Raw genomic sequence first — 22,277 nt, forward strand, 5'->3', positions numbered from 1 at the left:
AACATGGGACAACTAAAGTATACCTTATAACTTGAGAATTGCCTCTTTGTGGTTGTTTAGCTACAATTTGTAGAGTGAATTTGATATTTTTTTGTCTTGAATGGATTTCTTTGCAATGAGCTATTTGTCAAGGGGTATGCTTGCAAAAGAGGTGCAAATTGCAATGAGTTGTTCTCCCTTACGAAGGTGTGGTTTTTCATTCAGTATCCTTTGTATTTTGACACTACTCATATTCACACATCCCTTCTAATTCCAGCACTAAAGGATTCTAAGTGTGTACTTGAAGACAGGAAAGATATTCCTCTTCTGGTTTTTTGGTTTGCTTTGGTTTTTTTGAGGAAAGAATTTTTACTGAGAAGTGTAGCAAAATCTTTATAATTCATTTTGCTATACTTACAGATTTCTTTATTGATCCTTGGGATCCTAGGAATGTTGAGGAAAGCTGTATCATGGGATAGGACATGGAAAAAGTAAGGCCCTCTGTAATTGGTGTACCTTTATAAAAATAGACATTAAAAAAAGTAATCAGGAGAGACTCTTGTTTCCTTCATCTGGAAAGAAAAGGAATTGTAATACAATTTTTGAGAGCCCACGGACTTTCTGGTACTGATGTGTACTAAAAAGAACAAAGAACTACACTGAGCATTATCCAAATTAAACAGGATATATTTCCTATACTGGGAGTATCCTTGGACTCTTTGGCCTGTTTGTGAGCATTGTGCCAGCAGTTAAATTCTGATTTATTGATAAACGTGCAGAGTTGTCAGGCACAGGCAGTTCCATAGGAGTGGGAAGCTTTGTCTCCATTGACTCTATCTGAAATCCATTGACATAGTACAAATGAACATTGGTTACTCATAGATTTCAGATCAGACATGTTGTTTGACTTCGACTCCTAAGCACACCATTTTCACATCTCAGTGAATGACATTTAATTTAATTTAATGCATGAGATGATGGTAACATTTTTAATCCCTGGTCTTCCTCTTTCTTTATGGGATGCCTCTATGTGTACCCCCCACAATTTCAGTATCACCTAATCCTATTTTTTGTATCTCAGAGCTTTATCCTTTATTCTCTGTTCTTCTTTTATCTTTTGTTTATGCTCCTCCTTTCCCTTTCTTGTTTTGCCTGTTCCATTATCTGAATTTTCTTTAGATTATTTCAATTCTTTCCAGAACGTAATTAGATCAAGATACGCCGATGGCAAATTGCTACACTGATTTGATATCGGCTAACAATAGTAAGCTTTGAATAAGGCATTTTGTTTAAAAAGATTTACATAGCAGGATAAGATTACTGGGTAGGACTGCAGATTTTTAACACTATAGTGAGAATAAGATAACTAAAATGGCAACATTCAAATGATCTGCTGCACTCTGACTCTTATGCCTCCCATTTAGAGTAACAGAACTGTGTGGATGTATTAAAAAGGAACTATACCTTTGCATGTAGTCTAGTAGTTTGAGGGTACCAAAATTTTGGGTTTTTTTGAGAGCTAGTTGAGTGTTAATCTGAGTCTGCCTTCCCAAGAGTCATTCTTGCCCATGTGCACGTCCTTCTGCTCAGATCTAGCATGTCAGTAGCTTCAGAGCCACAGAATCACTGCATCTTCAGCGTATAGCCGTAACTGTACTGTACTACACTGTAGTTCCAGGAACAATTTTTGTGGGCATTGCTGTCAGAAAAAAGGAAAAAAAAAGTGAACTGCCCTTGCCTTGTCCATATTTGCAGTGTGAGGGGACGGCTGGTGATAGAGGAAAGGCTAGTGTGCTGCCTATGCCTGTGTAAAGTGCTTGTGGAACTGTCGTGTTACCATGGGCCCTCTCCTGAATTTCTGGGGTGGTGGAAAAGCAAAATCAGTTCTGAGGTAGTGGGCTAGACATCCAGAAATCTCATCCATATGGAGGCTTGTATTTATACCATTTTCTGCAGTGGGTGATAAAGACAGAAGAGGAAATATCTGTGTGATATTGGCAGCAAGAGTGCTGTGCTCTTTGGCAAACTTCATAGAGATGGATTGCCAGAATAACTGAACTCCAAAGTTATAATTTTCCTTTTTTTTTCTCCACCTGTTAAAATGCTATGTATAATTTATCTACTTAGCCAGTGTCCACAGGAGTTGCCTCAGTGTTTGCTGAAGTGAATTGTATGTGTGTAAAGTTAAATGTACTTTGAGATCTTTGGAGAAGAAAATTTTCTAGTTTTTTAACAAGTGGTTGATGAAAATCTAGGAATAATAACAAGTATGGTGATAACCATTGGAACTATTAAAGTTTTGTTTGTACAGGCAATGTAGATGGTATGCTATGATATATGCACTGTTCTAAAGAGCATTTCCAAACCAGGTAATAATAATATAATCAGAAACATGCAATTAAATGTTTTAATGACAGCTATTATAACTGCAATTTCACGGGCTACTGGTAGATTAAACTGGCCTGTACAACAATAACTTACATTAAAGGTGTTCATAGCTGTGATAATTTTTATTAGGAACCCTTACTCATAAAGTTACTCTTCCTTTTATATGGAGATAAGAAGAAACAAATCCGTCCGTCTTTGAAACTTGAAAATTATGTGAAATCTATCTGGGATTTTGTTTTTGAGGTGAAAAAAGCAGGTGTCCCCCTCTGGCTAAGGTGATAGAAATAGATATTTGTTTTCTTGCCTCCAGATGACCACTCTAATAACATATCAGCAATATCAGGTGTTGGAATGCCCGTACCTTTACAACTGCATGCTTGGAATTTCAATGGAATGGCTAGCTAAGGACTTTGTTAGTGAACTATGTATTGCTGATAGTTGTAATGCAGTATTTTGGAGGTGTTATTGACCTTTTATTCAAGCTGGGCTTTGCATACACACCCACCCCTCCTAAAATTCATAGTCAGCTATATAAATCTTGAGGAAAGGTCAGTCAGGATGTGGGATGCTGTGAACTTAGGTCAGTTCTTTTGGAAAAAATTCTGCCTAGTCATTAAGGAAGGCAGATTTAAATTTTTAAATCATACAGCTAAAGAGACTGCTCTTGCTTTCACTGAAGCTTCTACAAACACAAAGCTTCTGAAAATTTTATTTACCCTTTTTAATTGGGCTGGTTTAATATGCAACACCCTAGTTCGGTCTCATTTTGAGGGCTTGAGACGCAAGCACATACCAAATTGTATCTCCATGTTGACAGATGTGGCACAGTCTAGAGAGCTGAATGAGCAATGCTAGCTGAACTATTTTCACCTGCTGAACTGAGCTCTTCTGGGGAAAAAAGAAAAAGGGATATATCACAAGTTTCAGTTCTGTACGGTGTGTCTCTCTCATCCCTAATGTGTATTTCTTTTTCGTAAGAGAACAACAGTAGAAATAAAAATGTCAGTTGTTCGTGAAGCCTTCCTCAGTGGTTTCATTTTTAATTCCATGCTCTGAAATTATGGTTGTTATCAAATCCTTTTGAAAAATGATGAAAAGTGACTTGTTGGGCGCATGGTCATTGTATTTACCCTTCTATCTGTTCCACTACTGCTTTTCTAATGGCTGCTAACAGTGGCTTATCTTTCATTTCTTAATGTTAAATTTTGCATTTTATTAAAAGTAGTGACAATATATTTCACGTGTGATCTGCATCAGTGTTGCATTTGCCAGGAAAGCATGGTCTGGAGCTAAAGGAGGGTCTTACTATTCTGAAATTTAAATACTTTAAAATCTGCTACAAAATCAATACCGACAGTAATACGAGTATGTCTTACTGCTCAACAGGCAGACTTAATATGGCAGGGGTTACAGAGCCTCCGCGTGAACTCTAGGTTAAATCAATTATTTTTAGCAGAACCATGAAAATGAACAGCAAATCCTCTATTGATATTTACTTGGTGTCCTTCCCGAGTCATGTAGTGGAGGGCTCCCAGTTACCGTAACTAATTCATGCTGGCCAGAACGTAGCTAGACGGGATTATTGGGTGCTCACTAGTGAGTCCTTGAGACGTTCTTTGTGTGGTCTTTCGATCGTGAGATGGCAAAGGAACTGATTGCCTTTACTGTTTGCCATTCGTGCCATACGCATGGTTTATATTCCTGGCAGACTGGTGTTTCTGTTGCACAAATTTAACTCTTCTTTCATACTCCCAGATAAGAGAGATTATTGTTTATATAAAGTCTGTCCTGTCTTAGAGTGACTGTATTTTATTGTGGCTTAGAAGACCAAGAACACACAGGGTCTATCTTAATTAAGCCTTTCCATTTATTGTGATACCTCTTAGAACAGAGTTTGTTACAAAATTTACAAGAAAGTATTTGTGCTCTTTGAGTATGAAAACAGCTGGCAAACATTTTAATCATAAAATTGTGCCTATTCTTCTACATAGTGAGGTTTGCACAACATTGTGTCCCGCTAATAACATCCAGTGCCATTCCAAAATGTGACAGGTGTGTAAGTCATTCTCAGGGATGCATCATTTCAGTGTACGCTCTGGGTGTAAAAGCTTGGGTTGGAGTAAGCCTGTACTGCACACGCAAACTGAATAAGGGTGCTAAAATAGGAGTATGCTTTTTAGTTTTTATGTTAGCATCCAGAATGAATATATTTTTGAATCTACTCCTTGTGTAGAAGGTAGGACATATTCGATGCTCTCTCATATTTACATTAATGCTTGCATAACCCCTAAGCAATTGCAGATACTGCATATTTGAAGTTTTTTGTTTTAGAAATGACATTTTGAATTGTATATCTTGCCTAGTTGCATGAAGTTTTTTTAGAAAGTCTTGTTTGCTATGCTCTTCTTGATCTTTTTGTACCATATAGATCGCAAGCCTCACTGGGTAACGGGGTTTAAAGGTTAGTGAATTCCTCTGAAATTTGGATATACCTTGATCATTCTTTTAATCACAATTAGGATTAAGGTCTTAGTTATTCTTGTGATGTAGTCTAAGGTATGCTTTTCTTCTTCAAGGCACTTTGCTAACAACCAATCAATCTTCACAGCAACTCTGCTTTAGTGTTCCTAGTTTTTAGATGTGATAAAAGTGATAGGTTATATGATATACCCAAAGTCAGGAAGAAAGTATTATTCTGAGGACTGTCACCAGTATTTCAAGACTCACAATGTTGTACCAAAAAGCTTTCAGTTGATTTGGCTCCAATTTTAAGTCTCTCTTATTTTTAATTATACATAATATGGCATCTAAGCAACAGGACTACACAAGCTTCTTAGAGAAAAATAGCTTTCTTTTGGTTTTGGTGGGCAACTGTTTAAAGGATTAAAGCACACTGAAAATATTTAGTTGAATATATTGCTGGTAAGTTTGTTTTTTTTTTTTTAAATATACTACTTAAAACAATCACTGGCATAACTAGAAGGTTAATAATCTCTAAGGTATTGCCCTGGTTTATAGATACTGCTTTTGGAGCAATAAATTTTAACCTTTGAACGTGTGCTTCTGCAAATAAAATCCAGCCTTATTTTGTGTACTTAACAACTTCTGATTGGAAACACATAGCAACCTATAGCAAGCATGCTTTCAGCAAACTGGAACAGAAATGAGGCAGATCTTCAAAGTGGTCACTTATCTTCCTCAATAACTCTTCTACATGTAAACAAGATAAAACAGGTCGTTTTTGCCAGATCCCCCTCTCTTTGAGTGATGTTTAAATAATTTTAAAGAGAGAGAAGTTGCATTCGATACATTTCTTTTCTTAAAGTTCTTTCTTGAAGGACTTTTTTCTTTTTCCTTTTTAAAATTTTAATACAAAATTAAACTATGTCGTGGAAATGTGATTAAAATAGGTAACTATGAACTTGATCCTGCAAAACCCTAGGGCCAGGGTTCTGGGCACTTAGCTAGAACTAGGTCCTGAATTATTGTATATCAGTACAAAAGACAAAGTTTCCTCCTGAATTCTTACCTTTTGAAAGTCTAAGTCTGGAAATTTTTATTGATTTGTCTCTAGTATGCAAGCATAATTCTGTTTAATAGGCCAATGAGAGCATGCTTTTCTCCTTGAACCTTTTTCAGTCTCTATTAAGTTAAATATATGTGCATGTGTGTGTGCTAACCGTAGGCAAAATATCTCTAGCATTTCCCTCTGTAGACAGAATGGCTGTTCTGTGCATTTCCAATGGATTCCTCTTTTGGACACATCCAATGGGTATGTCTTTTGGGAGAGCAGTGTTTTGGTTTGGTTTCCATGCTCATCAATATGGATGGTCAATCACTTTTTTTCCCACATGCTATTTGTCGTGTTCCGCTTTTCATAATATGTGGAAATCAGTAGGAGTCTTTCTGTTGCTGAACTTTGAATTGCAGTTTCTTCATCTCATTTGTATTACGTATGCAAAGCTTCAAACTGCTGCTGCCAGCAAATGGAGCAGCATTGTGAAAGGAAAGAGTGGGAATTTTACAATGTAGGTATGCGTCTATTTAAAGTTGGAATTTTACTCCCGTTTTATGGTTGCAAGAAGGACTAAATAATAAATACAATTAAGAAATAGTAAAAACTGCCAGCTCCTTGAACCACCCTGCTCTTACCATTCTCCTCTACTTATGGTGGGCTTTTTTGCCATCACCCTACTATTAAATTTGATATTACAATTCAATAACAGATTAATCATGAAAATTTGCATGTTCACTTGCTACAGTAGCTGATACCACATTGGAAAATGATTATGAAAAAAGTCATTTATTTTAATGTTCTTTATATACAAAGTAATTTTACATTGCCAACACTTTGATGACCTAATGGTACTATTTGTTATAATTAAGGAAAAAAACCAAGAATGTAGTGCCTAAATGACTTAATGCTCCTAAGTCTTATTTGCAACAGTGACAGAGATATTTAAGAGGACACCTTGATGAAAATTAGCGAGGATAGGCATCCTAAATTTCTAAATTGCATTTGACAATGAGGGTATAAATTCCCAAATCACTTGTGTGCTTTAAAAATTTTCTCTTTGCAGACAAGTTGTGCACAAGCAATTGTTAGTTATCTTGGGAAGTAAATATCCGGATTATTCTGATTACCTACCAAATTCTGCTTAGTATGGAAGGGATCATCATTTTGGGAACTGAGACTCACTTAAGAAATGCTGAGAGCTTATATTTAAGTGAAATACTTGTTTGCTTTGTCTTCCATTAATTTGGCTTCTCAGATTTTTTTAGTGTCACAATAGCTCTGAAAGCTAGACCAAATTTAAAATTAGTTGAATGCCATTATTGCATCTTTATCCATGGGCTATGCTGTCTCATGAAATGCAGTAACTTTCAAAAATACCTACACTTCTTAAAAGGATTCCCCTCCCCCACCCTTTTGCTTTTTCTTTTAGGATACAAAATGAGTCTGACATGATTGTTCTTCAAAAATTCAAAAATGAACTTGGGCTAAGATTCACAATTCCAGAATGCTTTTGAAACACTTACGGTAAGATTGAAGAGTGCATGTTTATACCAGCATATGGAGCATTGGAAATCACACCTGTCACACCCAAAAAATTCCAAAAAGCTCATCCCTGACCTTTGCCCTTACCATGTAGTGACTGCAATCACCACAACCCAGGCTTTCCATCAAGTGGGTCAAAACATATAAGCCAGGTTTTCATTTATCAAGATCCATGTGTAAAGCCCATGAAAGTGAGATTAGTACATGGAACCTGTGTGGAGATCAAAGGAGAAGGAATATACCCTTTACCTAGGGGCGAGGGACAGACAGAGCACTCGCGTGCAGCTGCCGTTACTGCTGAGGCAACGTTGTATTGCCTGTGGCTCATTTTGTGCTTTTTTTTGTCTGCAGCGTGTACTGTAACAAGTGGCCGTATCTGGTCCTCAGCTCTCCTCCCTCCCAGTGCCTACCCACCTGCCGCATGGCTGGAGGGATGCTTGCCTTGTGGCACAGACTCAGCATGACATCCACTTGCAGAGGCTCCCTGCAACTAGGACTCCTGGCACACAGCAGTTCCAGTGCCCTTGGGAACTTGCACTATCCTGCAGACCTGGCAAGTGGCTCTTGCTTTACTGTACTTGAAGCTTATGTGTACAGAACTGTGTCATGCTGGGGACTCCTGCAAAACAGCTACAGCTGTCCTCTCTCTTTCATACTGTAGTGCTCCATGTACTGGTAGTTTATAGTGTTCGTTATGCAGTAGCTCTTCAGGTAGCCTCACTGAGAGGCCACTACCTGCTGCAGGTTCCCGCTGTGCTGCAAACCGTTCATGGGAAGTGGAGGTGGAGGAGGTGGGAATAAAGAACTGGGCATGTCTGAATGAGTCTGTTGGTCAGGAACTGGCATCGGGCTCACTGAGCCAGAGTCACTCTGCATAGAGCCAAGATTGCTGCCATCAAAATGAGTCATTTTCTTCTTCATTAATTTTCTTTCTTTGGCTCTGCGATTCTGGAACCAGATTTTCACCTGCAGAGGAGCAGAGGAAAATTTTTTTCAGTTGCTAATAGAATGCAATGTGGTCCTTTATGTATATAGTCAAGGGTCATAGGTAAAATCAATTGCATGAGGACCAGTGAGAAAGGCAGTGGCAAACTGAGACAACAGAGCTGTTTGCTTGTCTTTCATGCAGGTAATCTTTCCTATCTGGTAATAAAATATTTATTAGTAGCGTGATAAAAAGAATTTTTCAGTGTTAGTTTTACTGGTATTTCTTTATGGAATGACCTTTGATTTTTTTTTTTTTTTTTTTTTTGGTACAGAATCTAACAGAACAAAATCTCAGAATCTCATGTGTCATAGTGATGGCTGAAAGAATCCAAGAATATCTTTACATTGAAAACTATTACACATGGGGAGGTTTAGGATGGATATTAAGAAAAATTTCTTCATAGAACAGGTTATTAAACATTGGAATAGGCTGCCAAAGGAAGCGGCTGAATCACCATCCCTGGAGGTATTTAAGAGATGGGTAGACCTGGTGCTGAGGGACATTAGTGGTGGTTTTGGCAGTGTTGCGTTAATGGTTGGACTCAATGATCTTAAAGGTCCCTTCCAACCTGGAAGATTCTATGATTCGATATGTCCTAATTAGAGCAAGTCAAACCCTGTTACTGACCTATAAACTGAGGCACAAAAGCTTTCCTGTTTGGATGCTGCACATTAGTTGGTTAGCTCCAGTGTGTAAGCCAATGGAAATACACTTCTGAGCAGAATTTCACCAGTGCATTACTCTCGGTACACAACGTTGCTTCAAAATATTGTATAAGCAGTGCCTTAATAGCTAAGTGCCTTTTATTGCATTTGTAGATGGAGCCAGAATCTGCTGCTGCTTCCCGCACAGTCCACTGCTTTACACCATAGTCATTGCTCTATCACAGAAATGTAGCCATCTTTGGGAAGAAATGCAGGAGGTATTGAAGAGTATATGGGTTTTGATTAGGATAAAACAAGAGAGGACATGAGGTGAAGTTGATGAGTAATGGTCAATTGAAAATACAGCAGAACTTGTTCAGGTGTGAAGGAGTGAATGTTCTACGACAACTGAAATGTCTTTGGACATGAATCCCCAATGTTGGATTTAAAGCAGTGCATGCCAGCTATTTATCCTTGGAAATGGCTCTGTGTTATATCTAGTCAGTGTAATGAGTCAAGCTACCTTATTCAGATATGTTTTGTTTTCTTGTTGGTGTTCAGATGGCAAAGGAAACACTTTTGTCACCATTTTCTATAGCCTGAAGGAAAATCAATGGTTTGCTGAGAAATACTGATTTGATACTCCTTTGCTAGAAGCTGGAAAGCGAAAGACAATGAGGATCAGAAAGCAGGTAAAACAGTAAGAGGTGATAACATCTGTGGCTACTAGGTTGTATTTTAAAAGAAAGACAGTGGTGAAGTCCCAGAAAACACCTTAAGGAGTGTCTGTGACAGTCTTGGTGTAGTTATCCTTGAGACATTATTATTGCCATTTTACAATTGAAGAGCTCAGATACACGCAAAGCTTGTGGAAATTTGTACTAGGTCTCGTAAGTCCCAGGCTATCATCTGAGATGTTTGGCAGTTCATTTTGTTGTCTTAGTTTCTGGAGTATCATTTCTGTACCAAAGTATGTTCCATTAAACCAGTCTCAAATAGTCTCAGATCTCTTGCATTCTATTGTGCTGGGGTAATCTAATTTCACCCATGCATTCGCCAAAATGCAAGAAAAGATGAAACAGTCTGAAAACCAAACTAACATCTGTTTCAGAATTACCTTCTGGCTTCAGTGTTCTTACCTACCTTTGAATTTAGATCTTTGTTCTCGTTTGTTATTAAACTAGGGATGCAGATCTGGAGCAGTGATCCAGAGAGAACTTTAGTAAGCAGTTCAAGGTCGTATGCCAATTATCAAAGCTAAATATGGTCACTAAAAGCTAATATGGTCACTTGCATCTGTCTGACTTGTTCTTCACCTGTTACCCTCCTTCCTTTCAGTATTTTTTCTTCCACTCTTCAGTTGTTGTGCAAGTAACTCTTCACCTGACGTCTAATTTTCTGTCTTCTTTCTTGTCTTCATCATCTCCTTTATTTCTGTGTCCTTCCTACATTAGCAATGCTTCGTTTTGCCTTTTTTTTTTTTTCTTCATTAGGTATTACATATTTTCTTCCTTGTTTAAACGATTGTTCTTTGTCCTTTTGAGGTATTCCTTCCAGTGTCCTGGATGGGATTTTGGCATAGCCAGGAAAGAAGCTTTTCCAGAAAATCATTTCAGGTTTGCAAACCTGTGATGGTTTGCAAATAGGAAAGGCAGCAAATGAGCATATTGTGTCCTGAAATCTATTCAGGGAGATCCTTCAATAAAGTTTTTATTTTCTGTTTGGCTGCTCACTTCAGTGTACTGAATCAAGAAACTCCAAAGTAAAATGGAACAGACCATATGCTCTGCCCATGTTGTGAGCGTCTCTGTGGGAGATCTGGCTGGGCATCTTATCTGGGTTGTTTGCATGAGCCAGATGAAGTGCTTGAGAGCCACAGGCCATGGACCTGCTTCACTTTGGCAGGGGGTGGCACAGGCCTTGCAATTGCCTGATTGAAGAACTTGGTACAAAGTGATTCCAGAGCAAATTGTATGTATCTTTGGACTAGAAAGGACTGTGTTTTGATTTACCTTGTGGGAATGGAAGTGGAATTTGGAGAGAGTGTGAGGAAATAGGGGCAGGATAAAGGAGTAGCAAGTATGTAGGAAATCTTTAACAAAAGGTAAAAGGCAGCCAAAGAAACAAATGTTCAGGACGCTTGAAGGTATACTCGAGCTCATCACTTCCATTCTCTGCTAAGAGCTAAAACTGACCTTGTTGAAATTGGTTATAGAATTCCCATTGACTTCAGCAGAACCAGGTCTTCCGCTTTAGAAATTTCAGCAAAAATTTTTCCCTGCTACCGCTACCCCAGTAAAACAGAGAGAAATATCCGGGCAGGACTTTGTTGATATTTTTAAACTCTTGTTTCTGAAAACAGGACTGTATGTAAGACTGGTGTTTGCTGTTTCTGTGATGTTGCACAGCTCCCTGATGAGAGCTGAAGTAGTGCTGATGGGATATTTAGAAATGAGTGCGAACAGGGCTGTCAAGGTATTCAGCTGGATAGTTTGAGTTCTTACACTGCAAAGGGAACCCAGTCGCATTGATTGGTTATTAGAGGCATTAGCATTTTTGTGTTCTTAACCAATACATTTATGTCCTCATCAGCAGGAATAAATTCAAAGGAAATCCTGAATGGATGATCCATACTCTACCTGTCTCTCGGAAAGTCTTAGGTTTGCAGCAAGTTCAGACTTCCTCCTGATTGTAATGTATCTGTTGTAATGAAATTCCTTCTCTAATTCTAATCTCTGATGATCTGTGTAAACCACTCGGTACTTCTCTCTTGTTCTTGTTTTACCTGTTTTGAAAGAAGAACACATTGCTTCAAGCTAGAATTTTTTAACTTTAGTAACACAAAATATCTGGCTTTACATTTAAAATATGTTTGTGGGTATTTTAGGCCTGATTCGCTATGCACTTACCCAGAGTAGCTCCCTTGACTTGGTCTTGATTTACAACAGAAGAGGTTCGTACCATCAGATTTTGGGTTTGCTTCTTAGTAAATAGGTGATAAACTGGTCCTCATATTCTTTATCACCCTTGTGTTATCATTTGGGAAAGGGAAGGCATCCTTGTTAAGAACAAGGAGCCAGGAAACCTGGGTTCTGTTCCCAACTCCAATACAAGCTTCCTGTGTTGAATTGCTCTGTTTCTCTGTCCCTAAAGCTGCTACACTGCTACCTGTTTCAGAGGGAAACTGTGAGGGATATTTTACTGCATTGAAAATATCGAGGGCTTCCAAAGTTCTTCAATTCTTGTTTCTAGAAAAACAAATCCAATGTTGTGATTGTTACTGCAACATGGAGGTTGTGTTTTTCCTGCAAGTCTGTCCCAGTCTATCTGCGACTTGATAACAGCACAGGGAATAGTAACAGATTTTCAGATGACAGTTAATAAAAAAGAGAAAAAGAAAGCATTAATACTTAACAAAGGACACTGAACAATAATAGAACTGCAGCATCTGTTCTTTTGCAAGCAGCAGTACTGCATCCTTTCAGCTGTGGGTACAGCTGACTGAAGCAGACATGGCTCAGCAGTATCTGGGTCATTAAAAAGTAATGTCAAATTACATGAGCCAGTGAACACAGATGCAAGTAGCTGAAATTTTATGGATTCCATACAGGATAATTTCTGAGGACAGAATGTGTTGGCAGTAGTGAAAGAGGATTGAGACTGGGAAAGGCTACTGATGCTTCCTTTCTCACTCACCTTTCCTCTGTAGTTAATGTTGATATTAGGCAGTCAATGTATTAGAGATCAACACCTGCTTAAATCTAAGGCCCCTGAGCCCTATCCTAAGGTTCTCCTACATTTTTGAAAGATTGGATTGTTGTTGTGTTTAAGACCATCAATACCATATTTGCTAACCACAGTCTAACCGTTTTTTTGTGCTTCCTTGTCTATCTATATTCATCTGGACATTTCTTCAGATGTATATATTTAGACTGTAAATTGTGTGTGACAGGGAATGTATTTCTAGTTGGTAATTTTTTGCAGTGTGTTCCACTGTAGGTTGTGAATCTTTGTGTCCTTAGTGGTCACTATAGTAGAACAGTCTCCTTTAAATTCAGGTTGTCTCAGATAATGCATAAACCTCGAGGCATATTGTGGCTCGCTGCCTGTAACAGTCTCCGAGTAGATCAATACAGCACACCCGCCCCATAGCAAGCAGCTTCCCCCCTGCAGGAGAGAATAGCTGGGGGTTTCGTCTGTCTGTGGTGCCAAAGGCCTAAGTTCTCCCCAGCCCCTCCTTCCAACTCCCCTTGCTTTTGAAGTTTAAATAGCACCCAAAGATCAGAATTCAGGGTATAGAACTATAGCAGAATCTTGAAGTCCTTTATCCCTCAATGCACGGTTTGGTTTCACAGGTTAATGTTTTTCCCCCTTCTGTGGAGGGAGACGTGATCTCTCTTTATTTTAATAGCTGAACATATTTAAAGTTAACATTGCCTTTCACTTGCTGTGTACACTGTATGGTAATGGCTTGAGAGTCATATCACTTTTTTCTCTTCCAGCATTTGACAGTCAGTTCTGTTACTTGCAAGAATTTTTGGCTCACCGGGGTATTGTTTGCATTAGAAGCTTCTTCAGGCTCGGATCCTTTTTGTACTGTTTGTATAGATCCTAGACACAGACTTGGTTAGCACTGGAAGTCCTGGTCAGTGCAATGCTGTCAACAAATGTTGTTATGCCTCTAGCTGTGGATAATAACTGGCTCACCCTATGTGACAGGGTTTCTCTAGGACTCTTCCCAGGCTTGTTGAACAAGGTCTGCATCAGAATTTGATCCTTCAGCTTCCGTGCTCGACAGTGTTCAACCCTGGGAAAGCACTATGCAATAATAAGTGAGCTTACAATGCTATGGGCATTTTCCAACTGTCTTGAGGTCATCAGCCTGTTTACTTGGAATATATCAATAGGGAAAATAGGTGCGTGCATGTCTCTGTTCGTTCCTTACACTGTGATTTCTGCTCAATCCATGCAGTCAGAACCACTTTGACTCAAATCAGTTAACTTCCCTGTGAAGGTTCTACTGTGCTGTGCTTGGTTTGGGTAGATATATATACAGGACATTCTTATTTTAGTAGCATTTCTGTCATCGAGAAACTGTAGTGAAAGCAGAATTAGCCCAATTATGTTTACATAGATAATCAAGTGAAAAGTGCTGTTAATTTTGCAACATTATGGCAAGAATTTTAGAGTCTCTAAAGAACAGCAGTTATTCAGTTCAGTCCACATAAATACTAGGACATTTGTTTTCATTCATTCGAAGTGTAAATTGTTTGTTTAGCATATGGTCACCTGCGGTGCTTTAATGCCTCACTTGATATTTTTTTTTAACTTTTGATCTCTCTAGCCGGTGGTTTGGTTAGGTTTTTTTCCTCTTTAAATGAGAAATTGGGGTCATTCTATGGGACAGAATGTTTAAAATGTTTTCTTAGTCTCCTTTGTGTTGTTAAGTTGGAGTACACAAAAGAGCAACAAGGTGATCTTATCTTAAACTCTGTTCTCATTCAGAAGCCATAGACAAATATCAAATGTTCTTCTATTGCCAAAACAAGGTGGTAAACTTCAAGATACACCTTCCTGTTTCTGGATTTAAGTGCTTAAACCCGTATTATCTGAGGAGAGGGTTGGCTTTTTTTGCTTTTTAAATTGAAGAAGAGATTAAACGTATGTGGAAAACAGAACTTTCTCCCATAAAATCTTTTTATTTTCATATGAGTAGCTTTCAGTTTATTTTTTAGTAGGAATGATAATATCTGGTTTCTTTTTGAAGGAAGATTGGGAGCTTTCACATCTGATTTCTTTCTTTAAAGTAAGTTAAGAGAACAATTTAAAAAGTAGAAAAGCAAAAAGAGAACATTTCCTTCCTAAAAGTCAACAGCAATGTGAGAAAAATCCTCTATGATTTGTCACATAAATCTTGTCTTTAATAATTTGATTTTTTTGTGCAGAGTAATATCTTCTTTGAGAGACAACAGACAATGGGAGCTGAGATCTGCCAGGGTCTTCTAAGAGGATACTTTTAGTTCTGGCAGAGTCACGTTTTAGTGTGTTAGGCCTTTCCCCAGACTCTCATTGATGTCAGTGAGAGTCTTCCTAATGCCTTTGTTGGATGCTGGGTTGGAATTAGTCTGCATATGGCATTTCCTTTCAAAGGCAAAGTACACTTTTCTTTTATTTGCCAAAGTTAACAAACAGCAGCAACAAAACCAATTGCTAAACACTTTGGGGGGTTAGCCTCTAAATTCCATCTGTTAGATGGAATAGATCCACTCTGCTGCATCCTGAGCCAAATCTTGCGGATCTTCTAGTGGTTTTATTTACAGGTATGCATTTTATTTCAAGGAGATGTATTACCTGAGTAAAATTTGAGGTAGGACTAATGGCTTCACCCCAGAGACAGCAGAAGGATGTTCTTCACTTCTCAGACTTCTTTAGGAGATAATGGCAGAATTTAATGATATAATGATAAAAGTTAATATTTTAATCCAATTCTTTAGTCAAATCCTGCCCATTTCACTCAGGTGAGTGAAATTACCAACATTTAACTTTCTACAATCTTAATTAATCTTTCGTTAGTGACAGATTATCATTTGAATCAGCAATATAGTGTCAGTTTTATTGGAAATGTGTTCTGTCGTGGACAGTTATATTATGGAATTGCAAGTGGCTGGAGACGGTGTTAGTAGTTGGGTGGAAGAAAAATGAAACAAAAGAGCTTTGAAGCAACTACCTTTGCAGTATGACTGCCTTTGTGTTGGGGGAGTGGATTTCCTGGTTTTAATGAGCTATTTAAGAACAGTGAGTTTTGTCAAAAACCTATTGTGCAAATAGTGACTATTGAAGAGTGCCTTTGGAGTAACAAGAAATAAGACATTTCAGACTTAAAAAACTTTTCATGAGATATAGTTTAACAATCCTGTTCTATCACACCCAGCCTAGCAATTTTTGTGACTGGCCAAGTTTTGAGTTGGGGGAAGGGAACAGCTTTCCCATTGGTCATAAAATTCACAAAGTATTTCTTCTGAAGACAATAAAGCTAGGAGAAGGCCTCTTTATTTGCTGTGAAAATCATCACCCTTTCCGGCAATATAACTCCTGAAGAAAAGAGGGAGAAGGAAGAGACAAGACTGCATATCAAAGCAAAGCGAAGTGTTAAAAGGGTCTGTTGCCTCAATATGACAGATAGGCCTCAAAACCTCAGACAATGTAGCCCAGGAAAGGAAAAAAAAAACCCACCATCGGACCTCACAACTAGTTTACAAAGCAAAATAAATTTGCATTAGAACTAGCCCTGGCCCCTTTTTCAGTGTGTCCTCTCTTAACATTTCAGGAATATTGTTCGCCTACTGAAATTGGCATCATTCATAAAATCCAGAAGCTACTGAGTTTAGACAGAAGATGTCATGGTATAGAATAGTGTCAGATTACTGTCAGATTATTTACAAAGCATTGTAATCTGGATTCCATAGTTTAACATTGTTTGAGGAAGTTATTGTCTGGACTTGATGACTGGAAGTTAGTTTAAGTCAGCCTGAGATGTGAAACAGCTTTCTGACCTGTAGATATGCTCGGTTCAAATCTGCATCTTTATGTTATCTTAGTTTTAAGAGAGAGATTAGTGTTTGATCTTATTTTAGTTTAGATTAGTTTTTTAGTTTATAAAGATATGGACTGTCAGAGATCAGGACCCAGAGCTTTGTTTTGGGACTATCTCTAAATATTCTCCCTAGTGTAATTTCACTGACTTAATTGAAGTTGTGAAGCAAAAGTAATTTTAAATAAGTCTTGGAGATGGACATCGTGCTGCACATGATGTTCTGTAAAGTTAAAGAAAAAAACCCCACACTGCATTGTATAGAAAATGTTACGGGGATCCAATCCTGTATAATACGAGTAATAATATTCCTGCCAGAAGTCTTGGTGTGATGAGTAGGACTATTCATTATTGCAAAGTTGGATGCATAAAGGTTTGTGAAACATGGTGAAATTCTATGTTTGTATTTTCTGCTAGGTCTTGATCATTTGTTCTTGTTATACATGTTCAGATGACTCATGCTGAAAAGAACAGAATACCATCATAGAATTGGAAACCTTCAACAGACTTGAAGAATTTTCCCTTCTGTTCTATTTGAAATGCTAATGTTTTCAATTTTGAATATGCTCTGTTATTCTGTAATAAAGCTCATTGGCCAAATCTTGTCCCCCACTTTGCTAGTATAAATTCGTCTTCATCATACAGAATTAAGTGAATCCAAAATAGAATAATTTTTATCACCTTTAAACAATGATTGCACAGACCACCCTGTATGGATTTTGTTTGGCAGAAGGACCCAACCTTCAGAAAATGTAGGTGGATTTCAAAGCAGCAAGATCAGGGGAAATCCCATTGCCAATGACTGTATGGACTAAGAGCAAGTGATTAACAGAAATTTTTCCAAGAGTTGTATGTTCTTTAGGTATTCAGCATTTTGCAGGAATGGCTTCTTAAGAAGCTTGTTTCTCTTCCTTAGATTTGAGGGAATATAACTTCTTCCTTCAAAGACTAGACACTATACGTTTACAAGACATTTGGTAATGGTGCTATCAGCACCTGCCCTCGTCGTCATCAGAAAAACTGTCTTTATGTCTTCAGAGTAATTTTTTATTAAACAGGAATGATAGAATTGTCATCTATGGGAAAAGTCTCCACTCATAATTAGTTTACCTCTGATTCAAAACTTGGTCCCTCCCTGTTTTATGGTAACGTAAGTGCAGGTCTTAAGATGTGCTTTCAGCTTTGTGATCAAATTCTCATTGCTGCTGAAACCGCCTGGTAGTTAACTGTTCAAACTTACTGTTTTGGGCACTGTTTACCCCAAATGTATGTTGTTTTCTTACGAAGGCATAAAGTAAAGTCTGCTCCTGTGTGGGTACTGCATACCTCCATAAAAATATTTGAGTCAACAAGAAGAGGTTTTAAACTTGATCTAAGCTGGTTTTATTCTACTTTCCATCAAAGAATTTGCCTGTAATTATGCTTTGTGTATGTGTGTGTGGAATTGCCACCTCAAATCTCTAGTTCATGGCTTTGTTCTGTTCGCTGTTACAATTGCTAGTTGTCTTGGCTTTGCTTGCCCTTTTGAAGTGGGGGTTTAGGAGAGAGGGCAGGAGCATAAGGGTCTTTTTCAATCAGTGTGCTTGGCTGAAAACACTAAGTAGTGTTTCCTCGTTCAGGTGTTCTGAATCAGAACACATTTGCTTTCTCCTGTATCTTGAACACTGTCGAGAATGCAGTGACTAGGCATTTGATCCTGCGTGCGCTGCATTTAGGATCAAGTCCCAATCCCTCCAGGTCCAAAGCTGCAGGGAGAGATGTTCAGACATCCTTCACCCAGAGAGAGGATGATGGATGAAAACCTTAGTAGGTCTTTTCTGTGGGAAATGCATTCCAGTAACACTAAACCAGGAAGATAGTATGACATTAAGTACTGAAATCTGCCAGTGGTTTCAAGTAGCATAACCTCATAAACTTCATTCAACACCAGCTGAAGACATGGTTTTATATTGGATGTTGTTTTGAAAGTTACAGAGTAAGACTTGGCATAATTTCTTCATTTGTTCCAGGTTAGTTGTGTAGATTTGAGAGTATCAAAAGACCTGTAGGGCATGAGGCAGTGGTAGAAATTTCAATAAAGTGTTTTGTTTGTCATCCATCAGGTCATGAGGGCACAAAGCGACCAGTAAGAGACGCTAATCATTAAATCTCTCGAGATGGAAATGTCATTGATTCTGGGCCTTGTTTTTGTAGCTGTTACAAGTCAGACTACTCAACATAAGTAAATCTTTGGAAAGAATCTCTCCTGATCTTAAAGGGATAAGATTACAGGAATGTTTCTTGCACACTTTCAAGAATATCTTGCAAAAATCACTTGCATTAATTATTGTTTCCATAGTGAAATAATAATATTATTGATCACTAGTATTTTGCAACAAGTAATGAACAAATAATAAAATTAATTTGTCTAATTAATTTCTGTTCTTATCACTTCAGGTAAGTCTGAGCCTTAGTTTTTCCATCTTTAAGAATAGCGGCTCATGTCTATTTCACAGGAAAAAAGGAAAACTAATAAATAATGATTCCTTCAGTTTTGCCTATACAAAACCTCTACGAAATTCCTAAAGGTTTTGCGAAGAGACAGAAGGGTAATGCTCAATGTGTGCATACAGCAGTAAGGCTGTAAAAAGGAATGGATTCCATCTAAAAAAATGCTGAGGATTTTGATCATGCTCCAGCAAACAACATTGGTACTTCCAGTTAGCCTAGTCACGCATTTGAACACTTGCATGCTCAGAACCAAACTCACTTAAGTGCATTGCTAGATCTGACATTGCTGTTCGGGCAGTTTTTTATTTTTTGGGAAACTGGGAAAAACAAAAGTGCCCTTGCTTTTAAACAGAGGAAAAGGAATGAATGAAGAAAAAGGAGCCGTTTCCACTGAAGCAGATCTGTTGGCACTGATCATTCCTGGCCTAGCAATAAAAATAAGAGGGGAAGAAGCAGCTGGAGAATTATTTATCTGGATTTTTCCCTGAAGCACGACCCAGTACCTATTAAATGAATGGATAGGCTCCCACTAACTTCAGAGGGCCTTATAATGGCCTGTGGGCATTTGGGAGGATATGCTGATAAGACATGCTGATTTATTAAATTCTTCTTGAGATGAAGATGCTCAATATCTTGTTGGACTATTCCAGAATGGAGAGACTCCCAACACCTCCTGTGAATGCTCTGACTGTTGCAGACTTGAAATTTAGGAAGCTCTAAGCGTGCTTCTTAAGCAGGCAGTTAGAATGGGCTATTCTAGATAGCTAGAATAGACGTTCTATCTATCTATCTATCTATCTATCTATCTATCTATCTACCTATCTCACAGTGTTCCCACTATAAAAGGGACAGCACAGACAGATCAAATCATCTTTCTCTCAGAGAGGCTGCAATTTAAATTCAGAGGAGCAAAAGGCAGGTAGGTAAAGCAGAGATGAGAAGTAGTGGTTTTTTGAGCAAGTATTCTGCCATCTGTCAATCGATAGTTTGTGAGCAATTTCATTGCCCTTGTAAGAACTACTCAAAAGTAAGCTGTAAATTTTTTCAAGACCAGCCCTCTTTTGTTTTTTCTTGGATAGCATTCAGTGAGGAACAAATATGATTTTATAAAAATGAACTATTTTTTTTGTTGTTGTTGCCAAAATTCTTATTCACCCAGAGTAACAACCTACTCTGATTGCCCTACTGACTTCTACGGACTCTCTATGAGCTAAAGTTGTGTTCGGCAGGAGTGAGGATGACTCAGTCTGTCCATATAAATTAGATGCATTATTTGAATATAGACAATTTTACTATATAGTTGCTTTCATTTTTCTAAAGTATCTTTTAAGGAATTACTTTTCCATCAGAGATTGAGTCAGTACTTGCTTTGAAAACTGTTATTTACAGGCATGTGTGGAACAGAGCTGGGGTGGGAGGAAGGGCTAAAAGGAAAGGAACCTTCCTGGGCTGTAACATTGAAATACTCTGAGCATCTCTTTAGGGGAGGTGTTGAGCATCCTTAATTTCTACTGATCTCAGGGCATGTCAAAGCTGCTCAGACCTTGAAGGATCAAATACTTTTATATAGTGGATTATGCCTCTGTTCTTTTCAGACAGTTCTCCCTCTTTTTCTTTTCCTTCTCCCCTTTCTTGTTTCATATATTTTTTTCTCTTCATACAAGGTACAGATTTTTGTTTTAGGAATGCCTAATACTTGTATTTTTTTCTGTTGTTCCTCATCACAATCAAACAGAACCTTTTCCTCATGCTTCATGACTTATTTTTACTATTATGCGTCGGAGACTGATCTGTCGCAGTATTAACTGATTGTGTTACCATGGATCTTTGTACTCCTGCATATTCTGAGAGCTACTACTACAAAGTAAAGGAAGCCTTTCCTTATCATTCCTGTTTTTAAAGCATTGACTCGTTGTTTGATCTTGCAGATCTCATTTCATTTCAGTGTTCTGAGGTATAGAGAGGTTGTTTCTAAACTAAGCCTTATTTCCAACCCCTTTACTGTATATATTTTACTTGAACTTTTCATATGTACTCTAAAACTTGAGGAAAATAAGCAAAGTGTAGGTGGTGGTGAAATACAATACTTTCATCATGATTTCTTTCTGCAGACATGCTGCTTCATTCTAATCTATAGGATTCCTATTAAAAGCCATCATTTGATATCACAATTTTTTTTAAGATATTTGAAGTGAAAATACTTCACTGTCAAAGGACATTGCTTTTCATTTGTCCCAGCATTACAGGTCAAGAAAGAAATACAAGAAGTAGTCAGCTGATCAAAACCAGCATCCAATAATGAACCGATATTAAACTGCTAGCGAGAGAATCCTTCAGAGCAATTAGGGGCTTTCTTTGTTAAACTGTACACTTCCCTCTAAACAGAGAACCGGGCAAAAAAATCCCCAGCAATGCAAAGAGAAGTAAAATCTCTCCTCAGCGTAAAACATCAGTGCCCTCATACCTGTGGAAGTGGATTGCACCGTTTTCCTCATCCATTCGTAAGAGCTGTGCCTTTGGCTGTTGGGAGAGATTTGCTGTGTATTAATTGTATCTACAGGAGGTAACCCCCCAGATCCAGCAGGATGGAGGGAGCTGTAATCAGCAGAAGTGTAGGAGACCTGTCCAGGAGAGGAGCCATTGATCTGTGCAGCAGCAACCGTGCTGGAAGGTCCTGGGCCGTAAGCGTTCCAGTCCTCCCTCTGTGGGCCATAGTGAGATCCCCAGGTTCCCGCAGGCTGTCCATGGGTGTCCAGAGTTGGCACATGATGATATCCCATGTAATCTGAATAGGGTGGAGTAGACACAAAGTTTTGCACTGGCAGGTTGTTGCTGCTGCACCTTGCGGATCCTGGATACATGCTGGTTTCTTTATCCAAAAGATAACTCACATACATGATGCTCACAGCCTGGCTTTGTCTTGCTGGGACATCCTGCTCCTCACAGTGTTTGTTTGATCTCTCGTCCCCTCCTCTTTCTTTCTCTCTCTTTTCTAGCCCTGACTGGCTCTATAAATGACTCATGCTAGCCCTGATGTCCCTTTACTACACATGATTAACAATGGTTTTACCAGGTGCTGGTGGTAACAGTTTACTAAGGTCCTGCCTGATGTCACAGATAACTGCCTGCCCCAAAATT

General features: G+C 38.3%; 1 protein-coding gene across 1 annotated transcript; it reads right to left on the reverse strand.

Moving 5' to 3' along the window:
* Window positions 1-8,143: 8,143 nt before the first annotated feature.
* LOC141748327 (homeobox protein CDX-1-like) lies at window positions 8,144-22,036 on the reverse strand. The gene is made up of 3 exons (XM_074600205.1): window positions 21,604-22,036; window positions 11,698-11,843; window positions 8,144-8,392 (listed from the first exon to the last, which is right to left on the reverse strand). Exons 1-3 carry the CDS (start codon window positions 22,034-22,036, stop codon window positions 8,144-8,146), a joined length of 828 nt encoding a protein of 275 aa, XP_074456306.1.
* Between the last annotated feature and the right edge of the window lie 241 nt (window positions 22,037-22,277).

This window comes from Larus michahellis, chromosome 9 (assembly GCF_964199755.1).
Source record: "Larus michahellis chromosome 9, bLarMic1.1, whole genome shotgun sequence".
NCBI lineage: Eukaryota > Metazoa > Chordata > Aves > Charadriiformes > Laridae > Larus > Larus michahellis.

What these genes read in the sequence shown, in the direction of transcription:
- LOC141748327 (XM_074600205.1), bottom strand. Translation starts at nt 22,036, where the DNA reads ATGTATGTGAGTTATCTTTTGGATAAAGAAACCAGCATGTATCCAGGA. An exon ending in GGTGCAATCCACTTCCACAG is followed by an intron (nt 11,844 to 21,603) that starts GTATGAGGGCAC and finishes CTTTCAAAACAG; the next exon opens with GTAAAACAAGAACAAGAGAG. An exon ending in TAAGACTTTCCGAGAGACAG is followed by an intron (nt 8,393 to 11,697) that starts GTAGAGTATGGA and finishes GCTCCTCTGCAG; the next exon opens with GTGAAAATCTGGTTCCAGAA.